Source organism: Trichoderma breve, chromosome 5 (genome assembly GCF_028502605.1).
Source record: "Trichoderma breve strain T069 chromosome 5, whole genome shotgun sequence".
Classification (NCBI taxonomy): domain Eukaryota; kingdom Fungi; phylum Ascomycota; class Sordariomycetes; order Hypocreales; family Hypocreaceae; genus Trichoderma; species Trichoderma breve.
Genome location: NC_079236.1, coordinates 3,158,741 through 3,181,780, shown reverse-complemented (window position 1 = coordinate 3,181,780; position 23,040 = coordinate 3,158,741). Strand labels below are relative to the sequence as shown.

General features: G+C 52.1%; 7 protein-coding genes across 7 annotated transcripts; 2 read left to right on the top strand and 5 right to left on the bottom strand.

Annotated features, from left to right (window-relative positions):
- Nucleotides 1-1,786: 1,786 nt before the first annotated feature.
- On the top strand, nucleotides 1,787-3,705 carry T069G_08600 (major facilitator superfamily domain-containing protein; the record flags this gene model as incomplete). Its single annotated transcript, XM_056175810.1, has 6 exons — nucleotides 1,787-2,087; nucleotides 2,155-2,252; nucleotides 2,302-2,559; nucleotides 2,712-3,346; nucleotides 3,389-3,530; nucleotides 3,616-3,705. The coding sequence occupies 6 exons, from the start codon at nucleotides 1,787-1,789 to the stop codon at nucleotides 3,703-3,705; spliced, it is 1,524 nt and encodes a 507-aa protein (XP_056026759.1).
- A 1,798-nt stretch (nucleotides 3,706-5,503) lies between these two features.
- On the bottom strand, nucleotides 5,504-6,394 carry T069G_08599 (uncharacterized protein; the record flags this gene model as incomplete). Its single annotated transcript, XM_056175809.1, has 1 exon — nucleotides 5,504-6,394. The coding sequence occupies one exon, from the start codon at nucleotides 6,392-6,394 to the stop codon at nucleotides 5,504-5,506; it is 891 nt and encodes a 296-aa protein (XP_056026758.1).
- A 315-nt stretch (nucleotides 6,395-6,709) lies between these two features.
- Nucleotides 6,710-10,016, bottom strand: T069G_08598 (uncharacterized protein; the record flags this gene model as incomplete). The annotated part of the gene is made up of 7 exons (XM_056175808.1): nucleotides 6,710-8,065; nucleotides 8,115-8,450; nucleotides 8,503-8,736; nucleotides 8,790-9,431; nucleotides 9,487-9,606; nucleotides 9,659-9,907; nucleotides 10,005-10,016. 7 exons carry the CDS (start codon nucleotides 10,014-10,016, stop codon nucleotides 6,710-6,712), a joined length of 2,949 nt encoding a protein of 982 aa, XP_056026757.1.
- A 704-nt stretch (nucleotides 10,017-10,720) lies between these two features.
- On the bottom strand, nucleotides 10,721-11,987 carry T069G_08597 (uncharacterized protein; the record flags this gene model as incomplete). Its single annotated transcript, XM_056175807.1, has 3 exons — nucleotides 10,721-11,598; nucleotides 11,674-11,829; nucleotides 11,954-11,987. 3 exons carry the CDS (start codon nucleotides 11,985-11,987, stop codon nucleotides 10,721-10,723), a joined length of 1,068 nt encoding a protein of 355 aa, XP_056026756.1.
- Nucleotides 11,988-12,752: 765 nt separating this feature from the next.
- T069G_08596 (histidine kinase-, DNA gyrase b-, and HSP90-like ATPase domain-containing protein) lies at nucleotides 12,753-15,572 on the top strand (the record flags this gene model as incomplete). Its single annotated transcript, XM_056175806.1, has 3 exons — nucleotides 12,753-12,984; nucleotides 13,039-15,276; nucleotides 15,334-15,572. 3 exons carry the CDS (start codon nucleotides 12,753-12,755, stop codon nucleotides 15,570-15,572), a joined length of 2,709 nt encoding a protein of 902 aa, XP_056026755.1.
- Nucleotides 15,573-15,970: 398 nt separating this feature from the next.
- T069G_08595 (licD family domain-containing protein) lies at nucleotides 15,971-17,010 on the bottom strand (the record flags this gene model as incomplete). The annotated part of the gene is made up of 2 exons (XM_056175805.1): nucleotides 15,971-16,091; nucleotides 16,286-17,010. 2 exons carry the CDS (start codon nucleotides 17,008-17,010, stop codon nucleotides 15,971-15,973), a joined length of 846 nt encoding a protein of 281 aa, XP_056026754.1.
- A 3,094-nt stretch (nucleotides 17,011-20,104) lies between these two features.
- Nucleotides 20,105-22,751, bottom strand: T069G_08594 (striatin family domain-containing protein; the record flags this gene model as incomplete). The annotated part of the gene is made up of 3 exons (XM_056175804.1): nucleotides 20,105-20,364; nucleotides 20,427-22,298; nucleotides 22,370-22,751. The coding sequence occupies 3 exons, from the start codon at nucleotides 22,749-22,751 to the stop codon at nucleotides 20,105-20,107; spliced, it is 2,514 nt and encodes an 837-aa protein (XP_056026753.1).
- Nucleotides 22,752-23,040: the final 289 nt, after the last annotated feature.

Genomic DNA, 23,040 nt, shown 5'->3' with positions numbered 1-23,040 from the left:
GTATTTGTGTGTGGGTTTTTTCCTCATGTGTCTTTGTTTTTTTTTTTCCTCTGTTTGTCGTGGCTTTTCCTTGCTTTCTTAATGGACATGAACGTCGAGCCAAGTGTATTTCAAAGAAAAGAAATATCTCATATGTACCTTTGTTTTGTTGTTGCTGTTGATGATGTTGCTGTTGTTTCGTACAAAATACTACCATGACTGCTTCGGATTGCGCGAAGCATTGAATGATGATTCCATCTGTCTATCAGTCTTGTTCCGACGTCCGCGAACCGCGTGATCACATGCATCTCAAGCTTTTTTATCACAATCTCCTTCTCTATGCTGCAAGTCCTCAAAAGACAACGGCAGGGGACAAGCTCCCCAAACAAAACAACGTTCTAGATCTTCTCCACCGGCCACTGCCGCCAACGCGGGAACGGTTTAGGTCCCGGGGAGCAAAAGGGATCCTTGCCCGAATAGGAAGGGCTGTACATATCTTGCATGACACGGCTTTAACAGGAAAGCTACCGTAGTAATAAGGGTCCTTTATTTTCGGGAGGGGTGAGGTGAGAGCAGAGCAGAGCAGAGCAGAGCAGAGCAGAGCAGAGCTTCAGTTGTTTGGCTGGCGCATATTATGGAGCTTGGAGGTTCTTGTTTATTTGATATACGAGTACATAGCTTCTGGTTGAGGAATGGCAGGGCTCCAGCTCCTAAAATCTAGCGCTTTTCACTTCCCTCGTCAGATAGACAAGAGGTGGTTAAGAGCTGATTAATAGCAAAGGGAAAGCATAAAGAAAAGAGACAGAAGAAAGAAGAGAAAAATGTTTTACCGCAAGTTCACAGCCCCATATTTCGTGCGTCCGGCATCGCGATGCGATACACCACTGTCTAGATTGACGAAACGGAGAAAATCCGACCAGGGGGTGGTCCAAAGGTGAGAATGGTAGCTCAGCTGACTCGATGCTTTTTTTCTTCTTCTCCCCTTCCTTCCATCTCTGGGCTGCTTCGTTCGCTCGTGGGGCAAAGGGGGTTCGCCGCCATTCATCGTTCGCTGGGTCAGAAAAGCTCCATAGCGTAAGTACTCGCACACATACCGGTGGGGGGCTGCGTTTGCCCTCCCAGCTTTTCCCCTGGTTTGGAAATCACACGTCAAGCTCGATGCATCCCCGGTCCGATGTTAATGGCACGACGGGGTCAACACATGGTTCGGACGCTCCATACCTGCGCCTTAGTTCTGAGAGAAGAGCAACCGATTCGTAAGAGAACCCCTGGCCGCCTGATATGTACACTTCTCTTAGTGAGGGCCACGGGCAGCATCAAACTGCCGAAACTAGGGGTGTGATATCTGACAGGCAAGCTAGAATGAAAGTAAAATAAACTTTTTTTTTTCCTTTTCCTTCTCCTCCGTGGTTCCATCTTTGGGTATGACCGCCGGGAGAAGAGTCGGGAACCTCTTAGAGCCACTCTGGGATGAACGTATCGTGAGTAGCGCGGAGAAATGGATGGAGAAGGAGGGGGCTGGATATATAAATCAGCGAGAAGGCGCCATAGGAATGGAGAGGAGGAAAAGGGAGAATGCTTTTGCTTTAAATCTGGACAAACGTTAGCTGATACAAAAGCCGCCTTGGAGCAACACGAGTTTGAGATATCTCTGTTGGCAGCATCTAGACTCTTCGAGCCACGCGGGATCCTTGTTATCGAGACTGGTTCATTGGAATTTTCGGCCCAAATTTGTTAAACGCACATTTCTTTATTCGAACCGCGAGATAATCGAAACACAGCATCATCCACCGGAGCCGGGTGTTCAATGCCTGCGGCCGAGCCCACATCTGCTGAGACGCCATTCACGTCGCCAACAGTGACGACGCCATCATCGCCGACTCCCACAATCACGTTCCTGAGCGACCACAATGTCAACTCCCCGCTGGACAACAGCGAGAACGAAAAGGGCAAAAGCAATTCCGCCGCAGTGGTAGAAGTTCGCCCTGATGATGTAGAGGCACAGCAAGAGGACGATAACCAGGGCTACTCTCTACCGCCTGTCGACACGGGCAAAGATGCATGGCTTTTCCTCGCAGCCTGCTTCGTGATGGAGGCCATGGTATGGGGTGAGTTGAATAGCAATTGTACGCAAAATCGAATGAGTATGGTGCCCTGACCCAATGGGATGAATAGGTTTTCCTTTCGCGTTTGGCATCTTCCAGGAGTATTACCGCACCCACGAGCCCTTTGCCGGCTCATCCAAGACTGCCATTATAGGAACTTGCGCCATGGTGAGTAGCGCAAGGCCATTCGTACAAGCTTCCAATTGACTCGAATCAGGGCATCATGTATCTTGACGCTCCCTTGGTCATTGCTCTCGCGCGCATCTATCCCAAGCAGGGACGCTGGAACCCGACTGCCGGCCTGCTCATGATGTGCGCTGCTCTCGCGCTTTCGTCCTTTTCACAAAACACGACGCATCTCATCCTCACCCAGGGCGCTCTGTACGGCATTGGCGGCTCCATCGCCTACAACCCATGCCTCGTGTATGTCGATGAGTGGTTTGACCGCCGCAAAGGACTTGCGTACGGTCTGATGGTGAGTCATCTCCGTCTCATTGTCTGCCTTGGATTTCTGCCGTGGTGGAGGCGTTTGCTCAATAGGGCTTTTGTCTCTGCGGCGCGTCTTTTCCAAGATTAGCATATACAAGTAATTGTCGAGAGTTGAGCTCACCAAGTGATAAACGTTAGTGGTCAGGGACCGGGCTTGGGGGTTTCACCATCCCGTTGGTGCTCGAGGCGCTGCTGAGCCGATATGGTTTCCGAACCACGCTGCGCATATGGTCGGTGGCCCTCTTCGCCCTGACTATGCCACTGATCTATTTTGTCAAGCCTCGTCTGCCACCGGCCATGACGGCTCACATCAAACCACTCGACTGGAGCTTCATGAAGAACCGCGTCTTTGCCCTATACCAGCTAGGCAACTTTGTCGAGGGTTTGGGGTTCTTCCTCCCAGGCATCTTTCTGCCCACATATGCGCAGGATGTGCTTGGCGCCAGCTCTTTCGCCTCAGCGGCAACACTGCTGGTGCTCAATGTCGGATCAGTCGTGGGGCCTATCACAATGGGCACCCTGGTCGACAGGCTGCATGTAACGACATGCGTCTTGATATCCACCTTGGGTGCTGTTTTCGGAGTCTTCTTGCTATGGGGCCTCGGATCAAACATTGGTATCCTGTACGTCTTCTGCCTTGTCTATGGCGTCTTTGCTGGGTCTTTCACCACCTCATGGCCAGGCATCATGAGACATGTCATCAAGATTGCCACCGTCGAAAATGTAGAGACGATCAGCACTGATGGTCGCCATGGCAGTGTCAACACCAGCAGGTATGATCCTCTCATGGTGATTGCGTTTCTTTCCATCGGTAGGGGCGTTGGGAACATTGCGTCGGGCCCGCTGAGCGAGGCTCTGGTTAAAGGGATGCCATGGCAGGGCCAGGCTATCGGAGGATATGGGAGCGGATATGGGATTTTGATTATAGTCACGGGCGTGACGGCGTTACTGGGATGCGTGAGTTTTGTTGCAAAAAGGATTGGATGGCTAGAATAGAGGGATCTGTACGGAATATCATGGTTACGACTGATGACTAAGGTAGAAGGCGTCTGTAAATGTCGACATTTTCACTTTCACGACGGAAGGTGCGTCTTGTGTGCAAACGCGCGTGCCTATTTTGACCATCATTTGATTTCACGAGGCCACTCTGACGTATCATGTAACTGCTGATAAAAGATGATTTGTAGGCTTTACCAGAAGCCATGAAGCTCATGATATGTACATCATTAATCTAGAGCCTTGGGAGTCGCAATGAAGCTTTGCCTGCTTCAATCATGCCAAGAGTCCACCACAGCTCTCCACACTTAGTCCCAGGCGCGACGGCTTCATGCAAGCCATTAATCATTCTCCACCAAACGCGACCCATGATGCAAGGGCAAGAGTCTCTGAACGTAAGGAGCAGATGTTGGATCTTTCACAGTCAAGGGAGACCAATTTCAAATGACAAGGGAAAGTGGAAAACTTCAAACCACGAGATTCACGCCCCCATACCGAGGAATGGTGCATCTACCGTGAATTCGCCACCGTGGATCAAAATTCAACACTTTCATCTACTAATGCTTCAACTACGCGTATCGAATCTCTTCTTCACCATCAGGGCAAGCCCCAAGCAGCAATGAAAAGAAGGAAAAGGGCCTGTCAGACGTCCATCGACACCCACCCTACCAGCGCGCCCGAAGGCAGACCACCAGCAGGGTCGAGATCATCAAGAGAAAAAACAACTCTCTATACAGCAGAAGCACAAGGCAACTGCCGCCATCCTTGCGGACAGGGCGAGAGGACCAGAAAAATTCACTCTTGGGTATCGAGGATGTACAATCATCAACCAGGGTGGATTCGATGGCTCTTTTGGGAACCAAAGCAAGAGACGAATACTATAGAAATGATTCTCCTATAGGCGATTTGTTAGCATGGCTGGTTTTCCTTCTTGTTTGGCTGCCTGCTGCGGGATTTGCAGCAGTTGGGGGTGCACATACTGAAGTATTGTCGACGTAAAGAAGAAAAGAAAAAAGAAATCAAAGCACGGCGGGCGAGGCGTTGTTTTATAGGTGCTCCTGTGGGGCGGGCTGACCGCCTAAAAGTTTTTTTGGTGGCAGAAAAAAAGGGACCCGCTATTGGTTCATTTCCCGTATCAGAGCTGTTGGTTGGTTGGGTGCCTGAACTGACAGGGGTTTTGATAGTGGCTGACTCAGGTCTTGGAAGGCTCTGCACCAGTTGGCCAGAGAAAAAGAGGAAGATGGCCGAGATGCAAGGCAGCAGTGAAGAAAATTTCTTTTTTTGCATGGATAGAGAGTGAAAGCATTCCGTAAGAGTAATTGAGCTACTCCGTTATTTTGTGGCTCTTTGGAGGCTTGTTTTGCATGTGGTTATCAGCTCCGAGAGGCACGGTACAGGATGCCGTTTGTGGCGTGGAAAGCTGGATACAGCGTCAGTTTTGGCCTTGTGGTTGATGCCGTTTCTGCGTAGAGATGCTGATGTCTATTGGCACGAACGTAATAGTAAAATTGGTATTGTATTTGAATCTGTTCCATATATGTTTTTGAATACGGTAGCTAGCTCTGAGCCGTGTGCTGTTTGTGTTCTTCCAGCTCAAAACTTTGGAAATACCTTCACTCTGGGTAGAAGCTCCATGTTGATTTTTATATCTACCAACAATTTATGGCTTTATTTTCCATCATCAACATGCACCAATGCTATATTCGAATTCACTTCAAAGGCCGGAATATTTGAAAGCAATCATGCCAAGTCATTCGCCGTTCAAGCGGCGCATCACATCTATGTAAATGTTCTCCCGCTTCAACTCCCGGGTAGCCAATATCAAAATCAAAACCTCCAAACACCATCACCACAGTTCCTATCCTTGTCCCCATCCGTATCCCCATCACTAACCAAATCTCCATCCCTAACCAAATCCCCATCCCCATCCCCATCTATTCCCTATACAATCCCTCTCCCTCAATCCAACCCATCACCTCCTCATCAACCAACTTCTCCAATCCCTCCCTCTCCCCAGTCTTAACCATCTCCCTCACCTTCGAACTACTCACCCCATCCCCTCTCCCCTCCACCAAATCAACCCTCCCAGCCCACGCAACGTCTCCTCCAACCTCCTCCAACCTCCCCTCTCCCAGCCCCCTCACGTACTCCCTCTGCTCATCCTCCCCTCCCCACTCATCATCCGTCCTCATAGTAACCCTCAACCTCGCCCTCTCAAAAAACGGCCCCAGCGCCGCCCTCATGCCCCCATCCCCATAGTACTTCGGATTGAATATCCGAATCACAGTATCAAACCCCGCCAAAAAGATTTGTTCCGGCTCCTGCCCGTCTGAAGAAGAATACACCCCGCTCTCGCCAATCGCCCTCGCCTTGTCGTGGAAATACGGCATCTTCGTAACCGCAAGATCAATCTCCGCCCCAACCTCACCACCAAGACTCCCCAGCAGATCCCGTCCAAAACCCTCCATCATCCCCAGCCGCACCGGGAAACTCGCCGGCTTGGGCGCCTTGTCCGCATTGTTCACGCTCAGCAACAACATCAGCCTCGTCCCCTCCGAGAACGAAGAAGCCCATTTCAGCGCAGACCTCGCCATCTCGGCATGCGCCCTAGTCGGTGGATTGAAACTCGAATCGAGAACCACTAATCTGCGCACTCCTGATGCTGGCCGCCGCGAGACTGGTTCTGCGCCGGCATGTGGCAGAGTGCAGAGGATGCGAAAGACATCTGGCGATGAGTGAAAGGACGTGAGCGAGCGAGCGAAGAAGTCGATCAGATGCTTTGTATTTGGACGCATGGTGGACGAGTCTGGATCTGAATTGGCCATGATGTGAGAGAGGTGAATTAACAAGTGGTGAGTGTCTATTAAACGGATTGAATGCATGTGCCATCAAGTGACTTATTACAACATCATCTGAGGTGACATGAGACGCGGGGCATTTTCGGCACTTCAACCGAAAAGCTCCGGACTAACAAGAGAACAAGCATGTGGACCACAAAACGTCACTTTCTTGGTTTCATGTCACAATTACTATAAAAGTGTCTAGATATGTATCCCAAAAAAAAAGAAAATGAATCAAAACAAGAGGGAAACATGGTAAATACACCGCCTCATCGCCTGCGCCCGCCTGTATAAGAGAAATCAAGAAGCCTGGGTTGAGCCCTGCGCATCCATCACGCCTCGCGAGAACCACTCGGAAATGGTCGCAAATCGATCAGAGCTGTTTTCCAGATCTGCTTTGAATATTTCGTGCCGCCCTGCCCGCTCCCTCTGTCCCTCCCTCATCTTGCGAATCACCTCATTCTCGCCAGCGCACTTGGGACACTCAATCTCGTCATCCTCGCCGCCGCCACGGAGACATCGTTGATGGAAACTGTGCTTGCACATAAAGTGCACAGCGGGGAGATCCAGCCCCTGGCCACAATCAGAGCATCGCGTAGCCTGGAACACGGCAGGTTTCGAGCTAAGATCTTCCAAGTCGCTGCGTCTCTTCTCAGTGTCGGCGCGGAGCGTGGATATCCGATTACGGTTTTGGGCAATCTCCTTGCGCTCGCGAGTGATTGTATCCCGAAGATATGGCTTAATCATTCCCATGGTAGCCACGCCGCCGCCAGAGTTTTGCCCAACAAGAGTCTGAACGACCTGTAGCGGGGCCATGAGCCCGTCCTTGTCAATCTTGGTCAGGATGGCTGCCAACTCATCCGGCCCGGCTTCCTCTAGCACCCGAGGATCTGACGTGAGGTATGCCAAGGCGGCCGGATACAGCTGCGGCTCTTCTGGCCCGTACTTTCTCAGCGCCTTCAATGCCCCGCGTGTGTCCTTTGCCGATGTATAAGATCTGAAAATGTCAGACAGCAGCCCAGCTTGCTCCTTGACCAAAACGGTGCCGTCCTGGAAATTCGATAGGTGTGACAACAGGAGCACGTTGGAGCTCTCCATTGGCACATGATCGCCCTCGATGAGTTTCTTTGCCTTTGCTTCCCACTCTTCCTTGTGTAAACTGCCCTTTTTCTCGTTGGACTTGTGCAGGTACATTTCAAACAGCGTCGTATACAGATCGGTACTGTGAAGATCCCTCAGCTTTTCTTCCTCCAGGCATGCCTCCAGGAATGTGATGAACTCGTCAGGATGGTCGATGAAGGATGAGAATGCCGTTCGGGGCGGCGGGGGATCATATTTGGGTATCGGTAAATCGTCTTCGTCGACCTGGACGACGGTCTCGTTTGGCCTTGTGCTTCCTGGTGTTCCGGTTGTGGGACTGATGTATGAAGGTAGGATGAGGAGGTTGGTCAGGTTCTGTACGGCACTGGCAGCACCGGCAGCTAACCCTGAGCCTGAGCCGCCTGGAGCTGAAGCTGTCCCAGAGACCTCAATAGGCAGTACCACCGTGCGCCGTGGTCGATAATTGCTGGTATAGTAATCCACAAACAGCTTTGTCGCGTCCTTGGGACAATGCTCTATCAGAACCCTGGCGTATTTTTGCATACACGGATATGCCTAGAGCAGTCAGTATCGGGCTGGCAAAAAGGGGAGGGGAGACGCTAACAATTGCAGGATCCTGATGCCAAATGTAATCCAGTGCTTCATCGTAACTCTTCGAATCTTCAATCAAGATGTCCACAACAAGCTCCGTCTCGCCGTGCTTTTTGGCCAGATACGCAGCTTGCTGGTAGTAGCCACCTTGCCGACACATGGTAATGGCTGTATCCAAATCAAACTTCAAGTCTCCTGGAGCCATGATGAACTCTTCCAACTTCTTAATGTCTTTAAGTTTAGCATAGCAATTGAGCAGGAGAGTGGTGTGGTCGGATGTAGCCTTTTCGGCGTGGTGCAGTTTTTCCAAGTACAAAATCAGGTTGTGTATCCTTTGTGTATCCAGAAACTGAACTCTTGGTCAGCGGTTGAAGTATGATTTGAAAAAAAAGGTTTCTCACCTTTCTGATGACTTGAGAAGGCTCCGTAGCGTCAATGGCTCGAATGTACTGGTTCATTGCTCCATCATAGTCCGACTTTTGATAAAGATGGTCTCCAAACCGGCGATAGATGAGGCTCTGCTGCTCATTATTCATCCCCGAGTTCTGAGCCAGCTCAATTGCGAGGGGGAACATGTTGCGCTGGTAGAGCATTTCCAGACGCTGCTGAAGTGGCTTCTCGTGGTATCGGTAAGTCTGAGGATACCGTTAGCATATGTAGCTACGAATTCTAAGTTTGGTAGCCGTACTTTTCCTTCCTCAGTGATTGTGAATAAATCCCCCCATACTTCAAAGATGAATCGGACAGGGGAGATGAGCGTCTCGGTGTGGGCAACCACTCGCAGATCCGGCTCCAGGAGAACAAAGGTCCACGCGTTAAATAGACCATCTGCCGTCGCCGAACCGAATCTTCTCCGCAAAGCCTCGGGGTCTCTGCTGCTGCTAACAGATGACGGACCCGCGACAGCAATGTAGTCGTTGTGCATAGATACGAGTCGTTTGGGGGACTCGTATGCTCGAGGCGGCCCACGCCCATCCAACCTATATGTGTATATGGCATCGTCTCTGGCGACAACAATATCTCCCGTCTTGGGATCAACCGTCATGCAGCCCGCTGCACATCCAGAGTCCTCAATCGTTTTCGGTGGTGAGCCCTGCCCTCTTCTGGACAATGCTAGCTGCAATATCCTCGAGACTGTAGAGATGAAGAGGGTTGTTGAACTCTCCTGGGTCGTCAATTGGACGCCAGTCACGGGTTCCTCCGACTCGTATACGATTCGCTGCTTGGTCCCCAGGTCATGGACAAGATCTCCTCGGATGACGGTTACCGCGCCGTTTGCAAAACCCACGGCGATTTGTGTGAGGTCGTCGAGCGCAGCGAAAGCTGATATCTGTATGCCCCAGGTCAACACTCAACGTCTCTTAGCCCTGTTACGGCCGACTCACCGGAAACTGCCGCCTCCCGTTGTTAACCGTCAACGTGCTGAGGCAGGTCGGCATGTTGGTCCTCTTAATCAACTTGTCCAAAGCCCAGGCTTTGAGCGTCGGCTCGCTGCTCATGTCCTCCTAAGCACCAGTCAGCGCAAGCCCTCGAAAACGCCGTATGAAGATGGCTCACCGCAATCGTCACCAGCAGGCTCGTCCCCTCCACCTGACGCATGTGTGTGATGCGCGCCTCATGCGCCTGGAACCGCCTGATGACCTTCCATCCCTTGCCCAAGATGCTGACGTATCCATCGTTGGAGCCGAGAAACAGGCTGTCGGAGCCTGTGCAGACGCTGGAGATGTCGTTGCTCTCAAAGAGCTGGCGGGTTTCGTCGTCGGGCAGCGCCACCTGCGTGACGTCGAAGAAGTCAAACGACTTCCACTGTGGGCTGAATTAGCTTCCATGATGCAATATAGAAGAAGATACCCAGCATTCAAAGGGGAGAACTGCATGAAGAGTGAATTCACAGCTCACGTACCGAGATGGCCATCTTTGTCGCCTTGCCAGCGCACGATGACGATGGCGGGACTGAGAGGCTGGAGCTGCGGGAGAGCTTCTGATGATGCTGCTAGCGGGCGCCACAGTGGCTCATCCACTAAGACTGCAAGGTTCGAGCATCCCAGCGATAAAGCTCAACTATTACAACCTTCAGCCTCGGCTCAAACAAACATCTTGGTAACATTTGATGATCTAAATTAAATACATTTGCTACAATCACCGTAATGCACCCGTGATTTCGTAGAGTTGGAATTCAATTTCAGATTCTACACCTACATCGAACCTCGGTTTATACTAGGTACCTAATACTAACAGCACGGATGCTAACATGGCCCATCACAATACTTCAACATCATAATTCCACTCACTGTGCTCAGTTCTGTGCACGAAAGAAAACCATAAGTAAGACAGAAAAAACCACTTGCAATTTGTCGTATGTTAATAGGGTATCACGTTTGCCACATCTTTCAAGTCTCTACCCCTCCGGTTTGAAAATAATAAAAAAAAAAAGGAAACGCAGAGAGGCAACAAGACAAAAAAATAACGGAAGAAAAAGAACAACAAAAAAAGCACAAGAACCCGTTCTTGACCCAGTCTCGTATATATAAGCCCGTCTAAGAATGCGGACACAGTCCCCCAAAACGCCGAATACAAAAACAATGAAAAAGATGGCGGCTCAAAACGAATGTTGCAGGTTTAATCCTCCTTGGAAGTCGATGTTAGCTGGCTGTCCTCTCGGTTTTCGGCAAGGCTCCTCTTATCAAGTACCTCTCGGGGGCTGGCGAGTGCAACGCTGCCGCTTATACTATCGGGTCGGCCGTGTCCTAAGCGGCCGCTCCTGACGCTTGCACCGTCGCCCTGCTTAGCATAGAGACTGTTGCGCTCGCTCGGGATCGCTGGGGCCACTCCGGTTGCAGAGTAGATGCTGTTGCGTTCTGCGCCGAGCCTAGAGGCGTTGTGAAGGCTGGACGTAGGGTCGATGTTGGCGCTGAGGACGCTGAGAGGCAGACTTTCGCGGCTGCCGCCCCAGAGAGACGATGGAGCAAGAGCACGAACGGACGCATCAGTATCCATCGATCGTCGACGACCTCGTTTGCTCGATGAAGCCAAAGTCAGAATGGATGCATTGTCTGTGAGAAGGTTGTTGGCCGTGGCCGTGGTGTATGTCGTCAGGTGGTTCGCCGGGATAAGATGCGCTGGAATGGCCGATGCCGGGGAAGCCGTAGGGAATGGCTGGCTGAACTGGATTGACTGAGTGATGCTGTGAGTGGGAGCCACCGGGGCCTGTCCATGGGGGGCAAAGGATTGAATAGTGGTCAATGTTGTAGCGAGGGACCTGACTGATGGAGACGGGCTTGAAAACGTGCTATCGCCACCTCTTCTGGATTCTTGTCCTCCTCCAACAGTCCTGCTTGTTCCCGTCACAGAGCTCGGCGCGCGACTCAGTGCGCGACTCGGCGCGATGACGGATCGAGGGCGATCGGGCTCGGTTTCGGTGGATATGGTCGTAGTTAAACTCCTCCTGCCCACAGTCGGTGGTGCATATCCATCCGCTGAAAAGCGAGTTGGTTGATCTAGCGTAGAGAGACTACAGTCGGTGCGGCCGGTAGCGAACGAATAAGAACTTTGGCCGTTGGCATGGTTGTTACTGACGTGCCCGGACTGGGGATATGGATTGTTGAGCTTGGGGCCACGCCGTATCCTTATGTGTCGTTTCTGCCGTTCGCCGTCCGATGACGACTTGAAGTTGGTGAGCTTCTTGACCCATGTTGAGAATGGTCTTCGCCGCTGCTGTGCTTGGCCATCTATCTAGTTGTTAGTGCTGAATGCCGTGGAGAGGCTTCAAGGCTGCTTGGGCTGGAAACGCCTGATGTTGTCACAGGGCACGTCCTAGCGCAGGGAGGGCGGCGAAAAGCAAGGAGACAGTACCGTGAGCCTCTGCGATAAGGTTGGTAGTCGCCATCAAGGACGAGCAAGTTGGAATGCCGCGGGAGCGGCTCCAAGGGGCGGCAGATTTGTCGTCGGCGCGGTGGTTGGACGGCGTCAGGCACAGATGGAGATTGCACAGGCGAGAGGGGATTCGGCAAGGCTACGACACGCAGGGGGCGGCGATTCGGACGATTGGGCTCTCGAGACGCGGCAGCAGGGAAAAGGAATGTGACGAGCAAGATGTTATGCGAGGGACAAGAGTCACAGACGGATCGCGAAGAGACAGAGGTTGATACCCAGAATGGGCATGATGGTGCAACGCTAGAAACAATAGCGCCGGAGTCGAGGTTGAGCATCATTTCGGCATCAAAGGCAGGGGTCCGTCACGTGATGCGGCATCACATGAAGGCGGTCCCGAGCAGCTGACGATGACGAAATGCCGCTGCCAAACTGGGCCTGGCGCTAAGCTCCATTTCTGCCGTACCTTATGTACCTCTATTGCTCTAGTACCGATTCACCAACACCAACCAACCACCACCGTCTCCTGTTTGTTCAAGAGCTATTATAGTGATCCTCCAGTACTGTACATACAATTTCTGGAGTGTATTTGCAATCAGCCCCCGAGTACTCCGCTGTCCCTGAACTCGGCCTGACGCTCTGGGCCTTGCCTCACCATCCATGCCCGGAATGGTAGCAGCTAATCTTACATGACCCTGGCTCGTGTTACGACACTCGGCAGATCAGCTTCAGCTCATCTTCGGGCTCGATCTCGACTACGCTCAATCAAGCATCATGTGCCATGTCCATCAGGCCGCTCCCGGAGGATGTCGTTGGGAAAATCAGGTCCTCGTCGACCATCACATCCCTCAATGGCGTCGTCTGCGGCCTGCTCAAGAACTCGCTTGATGCTGGCGCCACCAAGGTCAATATCTATGTTGAATACGGTCGAGGAAACTGTACTGTAGAGGACAATGGGCTTGGAATTGTTCCTGGTGACTTTGCAGAGGACGGAGGGCTCGGAAAATCCTACTGTATGGAGCTGTTTCTGTCATGTCCTGACCGTGATACTAATTATTTGTGTCAAGTTACATCCAAATTTCCGCCGCAGCATGGACTCTACGGTAGACGGGGAACGTTTTTATCTTCTCTGAGTACTTTGTCTTTACTTACGGTTACATCTCATCATTATCGCCACAATTCGCACAACACCATCTCGATTCACCATGGCAAGCTCTTGAAGAGGCAGACGCCTTCTCTGCCTGGAGATCGATTCCAAATCTTTGACCACGGCACACGAGTTGCCGTCAATGATCTATTTGGCTCTCTTCCCGTACGCGTTAAACATCGGGCTACCCTCTTCTCGGATCGGCCTGGGCTTGAGAAGGAATGGGGCCGTCTGGTTCATGATGTGGTCGGCTTGCTCGTATCTTGGCCCTCTGGGGTCACCGTGTTCTTGCGTGAGGCAAAAGGGCAGCGTGAGCTGCGCCTAAAGCCACCGGAGAATGCAAACATGGTTTCTAGAGCGGTACGGTTCTTCACTCAAGCATCATTGGCAGATTCCGGCGACGTGGACTCGTGGATACCGGTATCAGCAACTGCTGGCCACGTCACAATCAAGGGCTGCATTTCTTTGAATCCCGTTGCGACGCGCCGATCCCAGTTTATGAGCGTAGGCATCCTACCAGTCTCAAACGAGTACGGAAGCAATGTTCTGTATGAAGAGGTGAACAAAATGTTTGCATCTTCGAATTTTGGGATCGTCGAGCACCAAGATGGCATGTCCAATGATGGGGCTGGCCCAAATCAAAAGAAAGGCAAAGGGGTGGACCGATGGCCCATGTTCTATCTTCGAATCACACTCAAAGGGGCTGAAGATGTTTTTGACGTTGATGATATTTCTAGCCATTCACATGGTGATCTTGAAAGGATTATAGATTTGCTGAGGGCAGTCATTTATAGCTTCCTGAAGAAGCATCACATGCGCCCCCAGAAGATCCAGTCATCTTCAGACAAGTCTGTATTCTCAACCGCTCCACACCGTAGCACAACCCGGGCTACCAAGGGGCGTCAATCCTCAACGGCTCCGTCATCGCAAGTTTTACCGTCTGGTACAGTATCGTCTCTTTCAGACAGTCCTTTTGACGGGTGGAATAGGATGAAAGTTGGCCCACGAACTGAACGTAGGCCAGTAAAAGAGGTGGAGAGGCATGAAATAGGACCAACTAACTCGGAAACCATTGTGACGGATCGGCTGATTGGCGAGGGAGGCAAACTGCTCCGCAAACCTTTTGACATTTCAGCCCCTCTCAGTCCAGGGGCAAAGGGTGGAAAGCGGGTGGAAGCTGAATCTCAAGATACACTCAAAACAGGTCCCTTGGCGCTTGCCGAGCGTCCTAAGAGGGTGGCAGAGGATTTGCCAAGTGAAAAGGCAAAGCGTCTAAAATTTAGCGAGCCGGAATTCAGAGATGAGGCGCTGAAAGAGAGGGAAAAGGCAACTGAGAAGAAAAAACCAAACGAATGGCTGCAAAACATTCTTAAATCATGGAAGAACCCCGTCTTTGAGCCAACTCAACCTGCTATACCGCGCATCAACGACGAAGCGCCAGAACCAGTGCGTGATGCGATATCATATCACCGCTCGCATCGGTGCTGCGACGAGGAGAAAGGAGGAGTCAGGTTCGAGGCAGCATCCATCGGCCTCGAGGGTCGTGTGTCGCGATCGGCCTTGGCGGCAGCACAAGTCGTTGCACAAGTCGATAAGAAGTTCATATTACTGAAGCTTCCCCTGAGTAACATGGCAGACGGGCGAGAGCCGAACAGCTCGTGTGCCCTGGTGATGCTCGATCAGCATGCTGCAGACGAGAGATGCCGTCTGGAGGAACTCATGGCGGGCTACTTCAAGCTAGATGGTTCTAACGGAATCCTGAAGGCGGTCGTTGAACCTCTCGAGCGACCCCTAATATTTGAAATCTCGGATCGCGAGCATGATTTATTGCTGCGGTATCAAGAGCATCTTGAAGCTTGGGGCATTCTGTATAAGACCCAACGACGAGCAGCTTCGACGAAACAAGAGCGGGATGGATGTACGGTGGCAGTCTCGGCTCTGCCTCCGAGTATCCTGGAGCGCTGTCGTACTGAGCCACGCCTTTTGGTGGAACTGATACGCAAGGAGATATGGAAACTCGACGACGAGGGCATCATACCCTCACGGCCGCGCAGTGCTGGAGGAGCAGCTGAACAGGTTCGGACTCAACCTTGTACGGTGGATTTCCACGGTTGTCCCAGAGGGATCCTCGAGTTGCTACATTCGAGGGCCTGTCGAAGTATGCTGTTACTTTTTTATAGTTCTGCTTCGGGCTTAAGCTAACAATGTGTTATAGGTGCTATCATGTTCAACGACGCTCTTTCGGCTGAGGAGTGTGAGCAGCTCGTGCGACGGCTTGCGAAATGTGCGTTCCCGTTTCAGTGTGCGCATGGAAGGCCGAGTTTGGTGCCGTTGGTGGATTTGGGATCGGGGGCGAGGATTGGAGGATGGAATGAGGATGAGCGTGGTAAGAGAGACGTGCGGGCGTGGAAGAGATGGATAACGACGGCGCTGGCTGATGAGGCGGGTGAATAAAGGCGTTGGGAAGATGTATTATATCTGATGGGCATAATTATACGCGTTTATATATATACCTATATGCATATAAAGTTCCAACCATCTGGGCCATTGAGCCTATCCAAAGATCACAACAGGTAGATACATGGTAAAAACCACCGTCCTCACACGGAATGTAATAGACATGCCTCATTAACCAAGCCTGGTATCCAACTATGTACAGTAAACCAATTACACGGCAAAGGATATATATAACGAAAAAAAGCACACACCCTTAAAAGTAACCGTCTCGAGAAACAAAAAACGCCTGAAATGCTCCGTTGCTTTTCGTCCTTTACCCTTCCCCCCTCTTAAAAAAATACCCGTAAAAGGAAAATGGTTTAAAAAGAATATGCAAAAACATTCAACGGGTAGGATTAGTTTTGGCCCTTCTTCTCGAGCTCTTCTCTCTTGCGCTGCTCGGCGGCTTCCCTACGCTGCTTCATTTCGTCGTCGGTCATCTTGACCCATTCATTAATATCGCGATTCCAGCGATGACTAAACAAAATCGATATTAGCCAGGGGAACTCGAATCATGGCAGAATGTAGGAAAAAAGGAGGTGGGCTGCCGAAAGCTGCAAGGGGTTGGGGTCACCGCGGGGCTGACTTTGCCAAGCCTCACAGCCTCGACTTGTCACAACGACAGCCGCCCAACGTCCTTCTTTGTCTTCATTTTCTTGTTCAAAACTCACCCCTGAAACTCTTCCACAACCAAGCTCTTGTCGCCGTACTCGCCGCGCAAAATGTCCTCAAAGTTGTAGGGAATGCGGGCCTTGACGCCCTCAAACTCGGTGACGCGCATGGGCCATAGGTCCTGGCTTCCGTAGCGGTGATTGTTCTTGCAGCTCCAGGTGCCGGGCGAGCCGGCATCGCGCTCGCGCACGGCGGTGATGTCGATGAACATGCCGTTGCTGGTGTCGATCCAGCGAGCATCGATGATGTTCATGCCGTCGCCGCGAGTCAAGTCGACGTGGTGCGGGTTAACGTCGAGCAGGTACGTCTTGGAGACGTCGTTGAAGGTGTGCGTATGCTCGGTGCGGTTCATGTTCTCGCCCAGCCACGTCATGGTGTTGTTAGACACCTGCACGTCCAGGTCGTAGTCCCACGGCATGATCTGCCCGTTCCACCACCAGCCCAGCAGCGTGCCGTGCGCCAGCCAAGTCTCGACGCCGTGCTCGTGCAGTGTCGTCAGGTAGCTGCGGATCAACTGCCGCAGCACATCGCGGTGCTCTTCGTAGGAGACCTCGCCCTTGAAGTAACGCTGGTCATAGTGGCTTCGCGCAAGACTGCCACCGGGCTCGGTGAAGTATTTGGGCGTTAACCGTTTTGTGCGTTGGAAGCGCGAGGTTGGTGAGGCGAGTGCTGTGGAGAAGGCACAGGCAGCCAAGAGGATCGATGTCCAGGATGAGGGTATCATGACGGCGAAGAAGATGTGCAGAGGCGAGAAATCGAGGTTGAGCTTGTCTTTCGAATCTCGGATTGCTGAGTTGCAGATTGGAATCTTCCAAGGGAGAATATATGGAGCAACTGGTCCCGTCGAGTAGATCCAAGGGGGCCCTGTGTCCAAAAAAAGGATGTGTATCAAGTGGGTAGATCGTCCAAGCTCCTCTGAAGGAGAACAGCTCCACGCGAGTATAGGAATGCAAGACAAAAGGGAGGAGAACAATCGATAAAGCAATAAAGCGGAAACTAAGAGAACAAATCCAAGAACCGCTTCAGTTACACAACACAAGGAGAAATACTTGTAATGAAAAAGGAAAAATAGGAAGCGAGAAAGGGGAGAGGGAGAGATGAAGACAAGGCCAAGGTGTGAAGAAACGGCAAGGATGCGGAGGGTGTGTATGTACTTGGCGAGTGCTTTTAGTGTGGGCGTGTGCAGCTGCTGGAGCGCATGAGTGACAACTGCCCTGCCAAGAGCTTTGACAGGCAGAATTGGTGTATCCACGCTCTTTGTCCTTTTGTAATGACAGTTGTGAAAAGAAAAGAAGAGAAACCAGATGCAGAAAGAATAGTAACAGTAATAGCAGACAGTAGTGGTGAAGATGGCAGCAGTGATTAATACCCAGATGCCCTTGCAAAGAAACCAGAATCTGCAGCAATGTACGTGTAAGAGCGAATCAGCAGAGAATCTCTCCCTCTGCTTCGACCTCTTAATATCGTCTAATAACCTTCAACCGCCCGTTACGTGTACCGCGGCTGACAACACAATGACGGCGGCCAAGCGGCCCAAGTTTCGCCTTTGTCCCTCCCCCTTCTTTCTTTCGTCCTTCCCGGCGAGACGCAAACAAGACACACCCCGGACAGCAGGCTGCGTAATCGCCACGCCCAACCAATGATTCGGATCAAACTAGCCTCTTTGCTTTTTGGTTTCCGTCCCTCGTTGCCTTTGCATCCGTGCTTGGAGGACTGGAGCAGTGGTATCAGCACGCTAATGCAGGCCGGCTGGTTGAAACGGACGGGCGAGGGTCATGCCGGTGGAGCGATGGAGAAATAGGCCAAGGACAAGGCAAGACAAGTAAAAGTCCGGAGAAAGAGAGAGAGAAGAAGTGTGTGTGGCATTGCTGGATATGTGGAATTGCGAGAGAGATTCCATATGATCTTACTAAGAGACGGATATGTAGGAATTACACACAGTATTGCACAGTATCACAGCTGTAGATATCTTTTCTCTATCCTCTCCTCTTGTACAGTGTTTTACTTTATCTCTGTAATCAGCACGCACTTTCCTGAGTTTCTCAGTTCTCAGTTTCTCAGCTCCTTCCCCCAGACAAATCAATTCAATTCCCACATCCTCCCCCAAACCATGCCGCGCTAAACCCTTCCTGGCAACCACTCGTGTGCGCTTTCCCTCATCCCACCACCCTGCGTCATTGCTGCAAGCCACCAGGCGCCTCGCCGCTAGACGTTTCCTGTCCAATCAATCCCGGCAAACACATCCCCAAATGAGCAAGTACCTATGTATCCAGCTACTTGCTCCAGCAAAGGCCGGCGCCGCGAATCACCGAGTATCCAGTACTACTCATATGTACTCAGTTGTTACAGGCAATAGATTGTAAACCTCCGACCCAGGGTTTCTTTTTTGCGCTTGAGCTTAGGCGCAAATCTCCTTTCATTAATACAAACCCTCCTCACCCCCCCTGATACAAGGTTCAACTGTTTAAGGAGAGGGAACATCATTTCCCTTTTGTCCTCTAGTACGGAGCACCACAAGAGTAAACGGGCACACGACACAACACCCATTTATTAAAAATCATCTCACTAAACTGGGGTTTCGTCTTCTTGGTATTTCTTGGCTTTGCTCATGACTGGCTGCGAAAAGCGCGAGTATTCGTAATGCCCAGCTACGAAGTGATGCATTCCATCCTATCCGTCTGGCGCCCCAATCACGCATCCCTCACCTCTCCTCACCCGTTCCCGCATTGCCCATCCCATGTCGCACCACATCCCGATGGCAAATCCGTGCCGGATTGTGTGTCAGGTACATGGGACAAGCGTCAACGAATGGGCTGGGCTATTATGAAACCCACACGCGATCCTCCCCCCATTCCCCATTGTGAAGACATTCAAGATTCTAGAACCAGCCGCCGTCTCTATCTGCGCTTCTCTCCACAGCCTGAACGCGTATCTCGCAGCAGAAGATGGTCGGAATCGGCCACTGGATGCCTGCAACTTGCATGCCGTATTTCCCGGGAGCATCCACATGCGCCGCAGCGCCCACGCCAGCTATCGGGTTGAAGATGCCGATCGGCCCGGCATTTCGTTGCGTAGGCGGTATGCACGTCGTAAGCGAGACGAAGCAGCAACCCCTTCGTGGGGTAGCTTTTAAACAGAAAAAGGAAAAAAAGATGAAGGGAAATTTTGTAAGAGCAGCTGCAGCGACGGAGAAGAAAAGTCCGAGGGTAAGTGGGTAGTGGACAGCTGTTTATATAGATGAGAAGCAAAAAAAGGGCAAAAAAATCAACCTCTTGGAGGTTTGGCGGATCTCTCCCGCCGGGAATTGAACCCGGGTCTCAAGCGTGACAAGCTTGCATACTGACCACTATACTACGGAAGATTTCAGGCGTTGCGCGCCTGTTGTAGCGGATCTTGCTTGGAAACTGACGAGCTTATTTTATTCTATATACTTCATGCACTGCCTTTTAGACTTTCCTCTTGAACATAGTCCGCGACATCACACATCACCATTTCACGATGGACATATTAACAGTATAGGTACGACGCAGTAAGCAAGGCAGTGTTTATCAAGCAGAAATCGACGGAAAGCAAATGGCCGGTGGCGCACAGTCAATCATGTTGCCGGGTATCGACGAGCCTCAACACATGTACACGCTACACATTTATACACTCTCACCCTGAGAAAACACAGATTCCTCCCAGAACATCTTTACCAACCATTCCCTTGGTCCATCATTCTATTCATCATCACCATCGTCACTCGTTCTGAGAAAAAAAAGAAGAAGAGAAGAAAGAAACACACACAAAACGAAAACCCATTGTTTATGCCATCGCCACTATCGCGCAAACACCTTGACAATGCCGTCGCCTCCTCCGCTAACCACCCACTTGCCGTCCTGACTCCATACACACGTGCAAATTCCCTCTCCCCGCATTACCCGATGGCTTGTAATTTCTTGAATACATGACCTCTTCTCCAGACTCCAGAACCGGAGCGAGGCGTCGTGGCCGGCGCTCACCAGCTCGCGCCCGTCTGGGCTGAGCGATAAGCTAGAAATGGCGTCAGGATGAGCCAGCATGTTGTATGTGCATTGGCCTGTGAGACTTGTTAGCGTCATTCTTTCATTTGTTGTGTAGAGAGACCGGGGTTCAACATACCGCTATTGGCATCAAAGAATCGTACAAAGCGATCCTCGTGGCCAGAAATGATGGTGCCTTCTACGCCAGAGCCAGCCATGGACCGTCCGCCTGTTGGTCCTCCCATGGCAGGGTCCTCCTCTCCGCCGATGTTGGTTCCATGATGCTGGTTGCCCTGGTCCAACCCGATTGTAGTGGCCACCACCGCATTGACGCTCGTCTTTATGGAGCCGTCGTACGTCTCCAAGCTGTCCATGTAGCCAACCTGCTCGCCTGTCTTTGTATCGTACACCAGGACAGCGGCATCCGAATACGAGACGACAAACGTTTCACCCGAGCTTCCGAGCGGCGTGATGCAAGTTGGGCTCGCCTTGGATCCATCTTGCCTGGATAAGACGTGCACGAGAGTGTGGTTGAAGGGGGAGTTGGAAGCCACGGTGGGTTGGGGAGAGTTGGAGAAGCCGCTGCCAGAACTCATTGAGTTGCCACGCACGCGTCCTCCGCGTCCTGATGCGGCTCGAGTTGATCCAGGCTGTGGTGAGCTCAGTTGAGGGGGTGCGCTGACCGACCAGAGTCGTACAGTTCCATCAGCCGCGCCGGAGACGAGCAGGATGCGGTCAGGAGCCCCGTAGTTGCTGGAGCTGCCAAAGACCGAGCCCAGTGTTGTAGGCAGGACGCAGATTGCCCAGACAGCATCTGTATGTCCCTCCAGCGTGGCCTTGGGATCGACTCGACCACGTTCCCAGACTCGAATCGTAGAATCTTGGCCTCCAGAGAAAATCCAACCGTCACCCTGAGCGCGGCCTCCAGTAGAGAAATTGGGCGCGGGGGACCATGCCGCGAGCGACAAAACAGCTCCATTATGGCCGCGGTGGGTAAAGTTTGCGGTTACGTCTAGATCTGAAGCCGCATTGTTTGAGGCGGCAGCGTTACCGTCTAGCCGCGGGATGTGAAATCGTTTAATCATGCCGTCATCGCCAGCAGTGCAAATCTCAGGCTCGCCAGGGCTGCCGCCACCAGAGAAGATGACAGTTCGAACGGTATTGAGGTGACCCCTTAGCCCAAATCGTAGCTTGAAGCTTGCGCTCTCAGCCTTTTGGCTTGCGCCTATGTCGTGATCACTGCCACGCCTCTTGGACATGGAGCTCTTTCTTCGATGGGTCCCCGGACCCCGGCTCGGGGACTTTGACAAGTAGTCTGCGTTTGGGAAAGCGTCGGTATCGGATCGGTAAGAGGATGTTTGCGACGGTGGGTGGCCAGTTGCGGGCTCTGGGAATGAGCCGTCAGGAAACTCCCAGCCTTCAGGGTCTGGAGCAGCAGGCGGCTTCTCTCTCAGCTCTACAGACTCCTCTATCCCGCCCAGCGTTTCGTTTGAGTGGTTAGAGCGCGGCATACCATCTTCCACGGGACGCGTTGTCACCGATATGGGCTGTTGCTGTTGTTGTTGCTGCTGCCACTCGTTAGAGTTATGAAAGATAGACTGCTGCTGATGCTCGTTCACAGAGCGCACCATTTGAGGCTGCATATCAGGAGCGTTTGGGGCAAACTTGGATGGGGGCTGCTGCATCGGCGGTAGAGAGTTTGGGCCTTGGTGCTGTCTTGAGTTCATGTCTTGCATGTGGTTTGGGCCTTGTCGCATAGGAATCTGGTATTGACGCTCCATGAGCTGCGCGCCGGGCATGCCAAACGCCTCGGCCTCTCGTAAATCTTCCAAAATCGGCAGCGGAGGGGACTCGCGCGGTGGTAGAGGGTTTGCTGGGGTGATCATAAGATACATAAATTCGGACTGGCACTGATCCAGGAATGTCTTGAGCTCTGTTCGTTGCGTTTCATCGTCGGTTCGTTCGACTTCGACGCCTTCGACGCCTGGAACGGGTTGGCTCTCCGATGAGGCTGGTTCTGTGGTCAGCAACAAGCGAATCAAAGATTTATGTGACCAAGGGGAAACAAAAGGCATGTCGCACATTGCAGCTTCTCTTGGATCTTGGCGGCGCGATCCTTCTCCTTCTTTGCCAAGTCGGCGTCCTCCGCAACCGCGGTGCCCTTGAGCTGCGCGGCCTGGTCCTTGATCTTGCGCTCCAGGATGGACACGTATTTCTTCAGCGCCTTTTGCGTGGCGTCTGCTCTCCTTGCCTGACCCTCGAGGTTGGCGATCCTCCCCTTCATCTCTTGCTTCTCAATCTCCCAGGCATTTCGGTCGCGTTCGTGTCGGTGCCACTCCGTCTGCAGAAAACGCATCACGCCCTGGAGCGTGTATTCAGTGGCCTGGGGTTGGTTAGAGCCATTGCCCTGCATTGCGCCGCTTAGATCCATTCCGCCAATGCCGTTGCCAACATTCGAGCCCATTCCGGCACGCCAAATTCAACTGCGAGGGTTCATCGAGAGGGCCTGTTGCGCAAGAGGAGAGCTTCCCAGCTGGGGCTTCAGAGGGGCGATGCGGAGAGCTCCACGCGCCTTGAGCACTCCGAGCAAAGCCGCAGCGTGTTTCGTTCGGTCTGGCCTCGCTTCTCTGCAGCCTGTTCCGCCGCGTATCTCGTCGCTTTGGTTGAAAACTCCTTGTTGGGAGGTGACGATGTTCGACTCTTGTGCACGAGCTCTGGCGAATAGGTGTCCGTTATGCTGGCCCTGTTGTTGA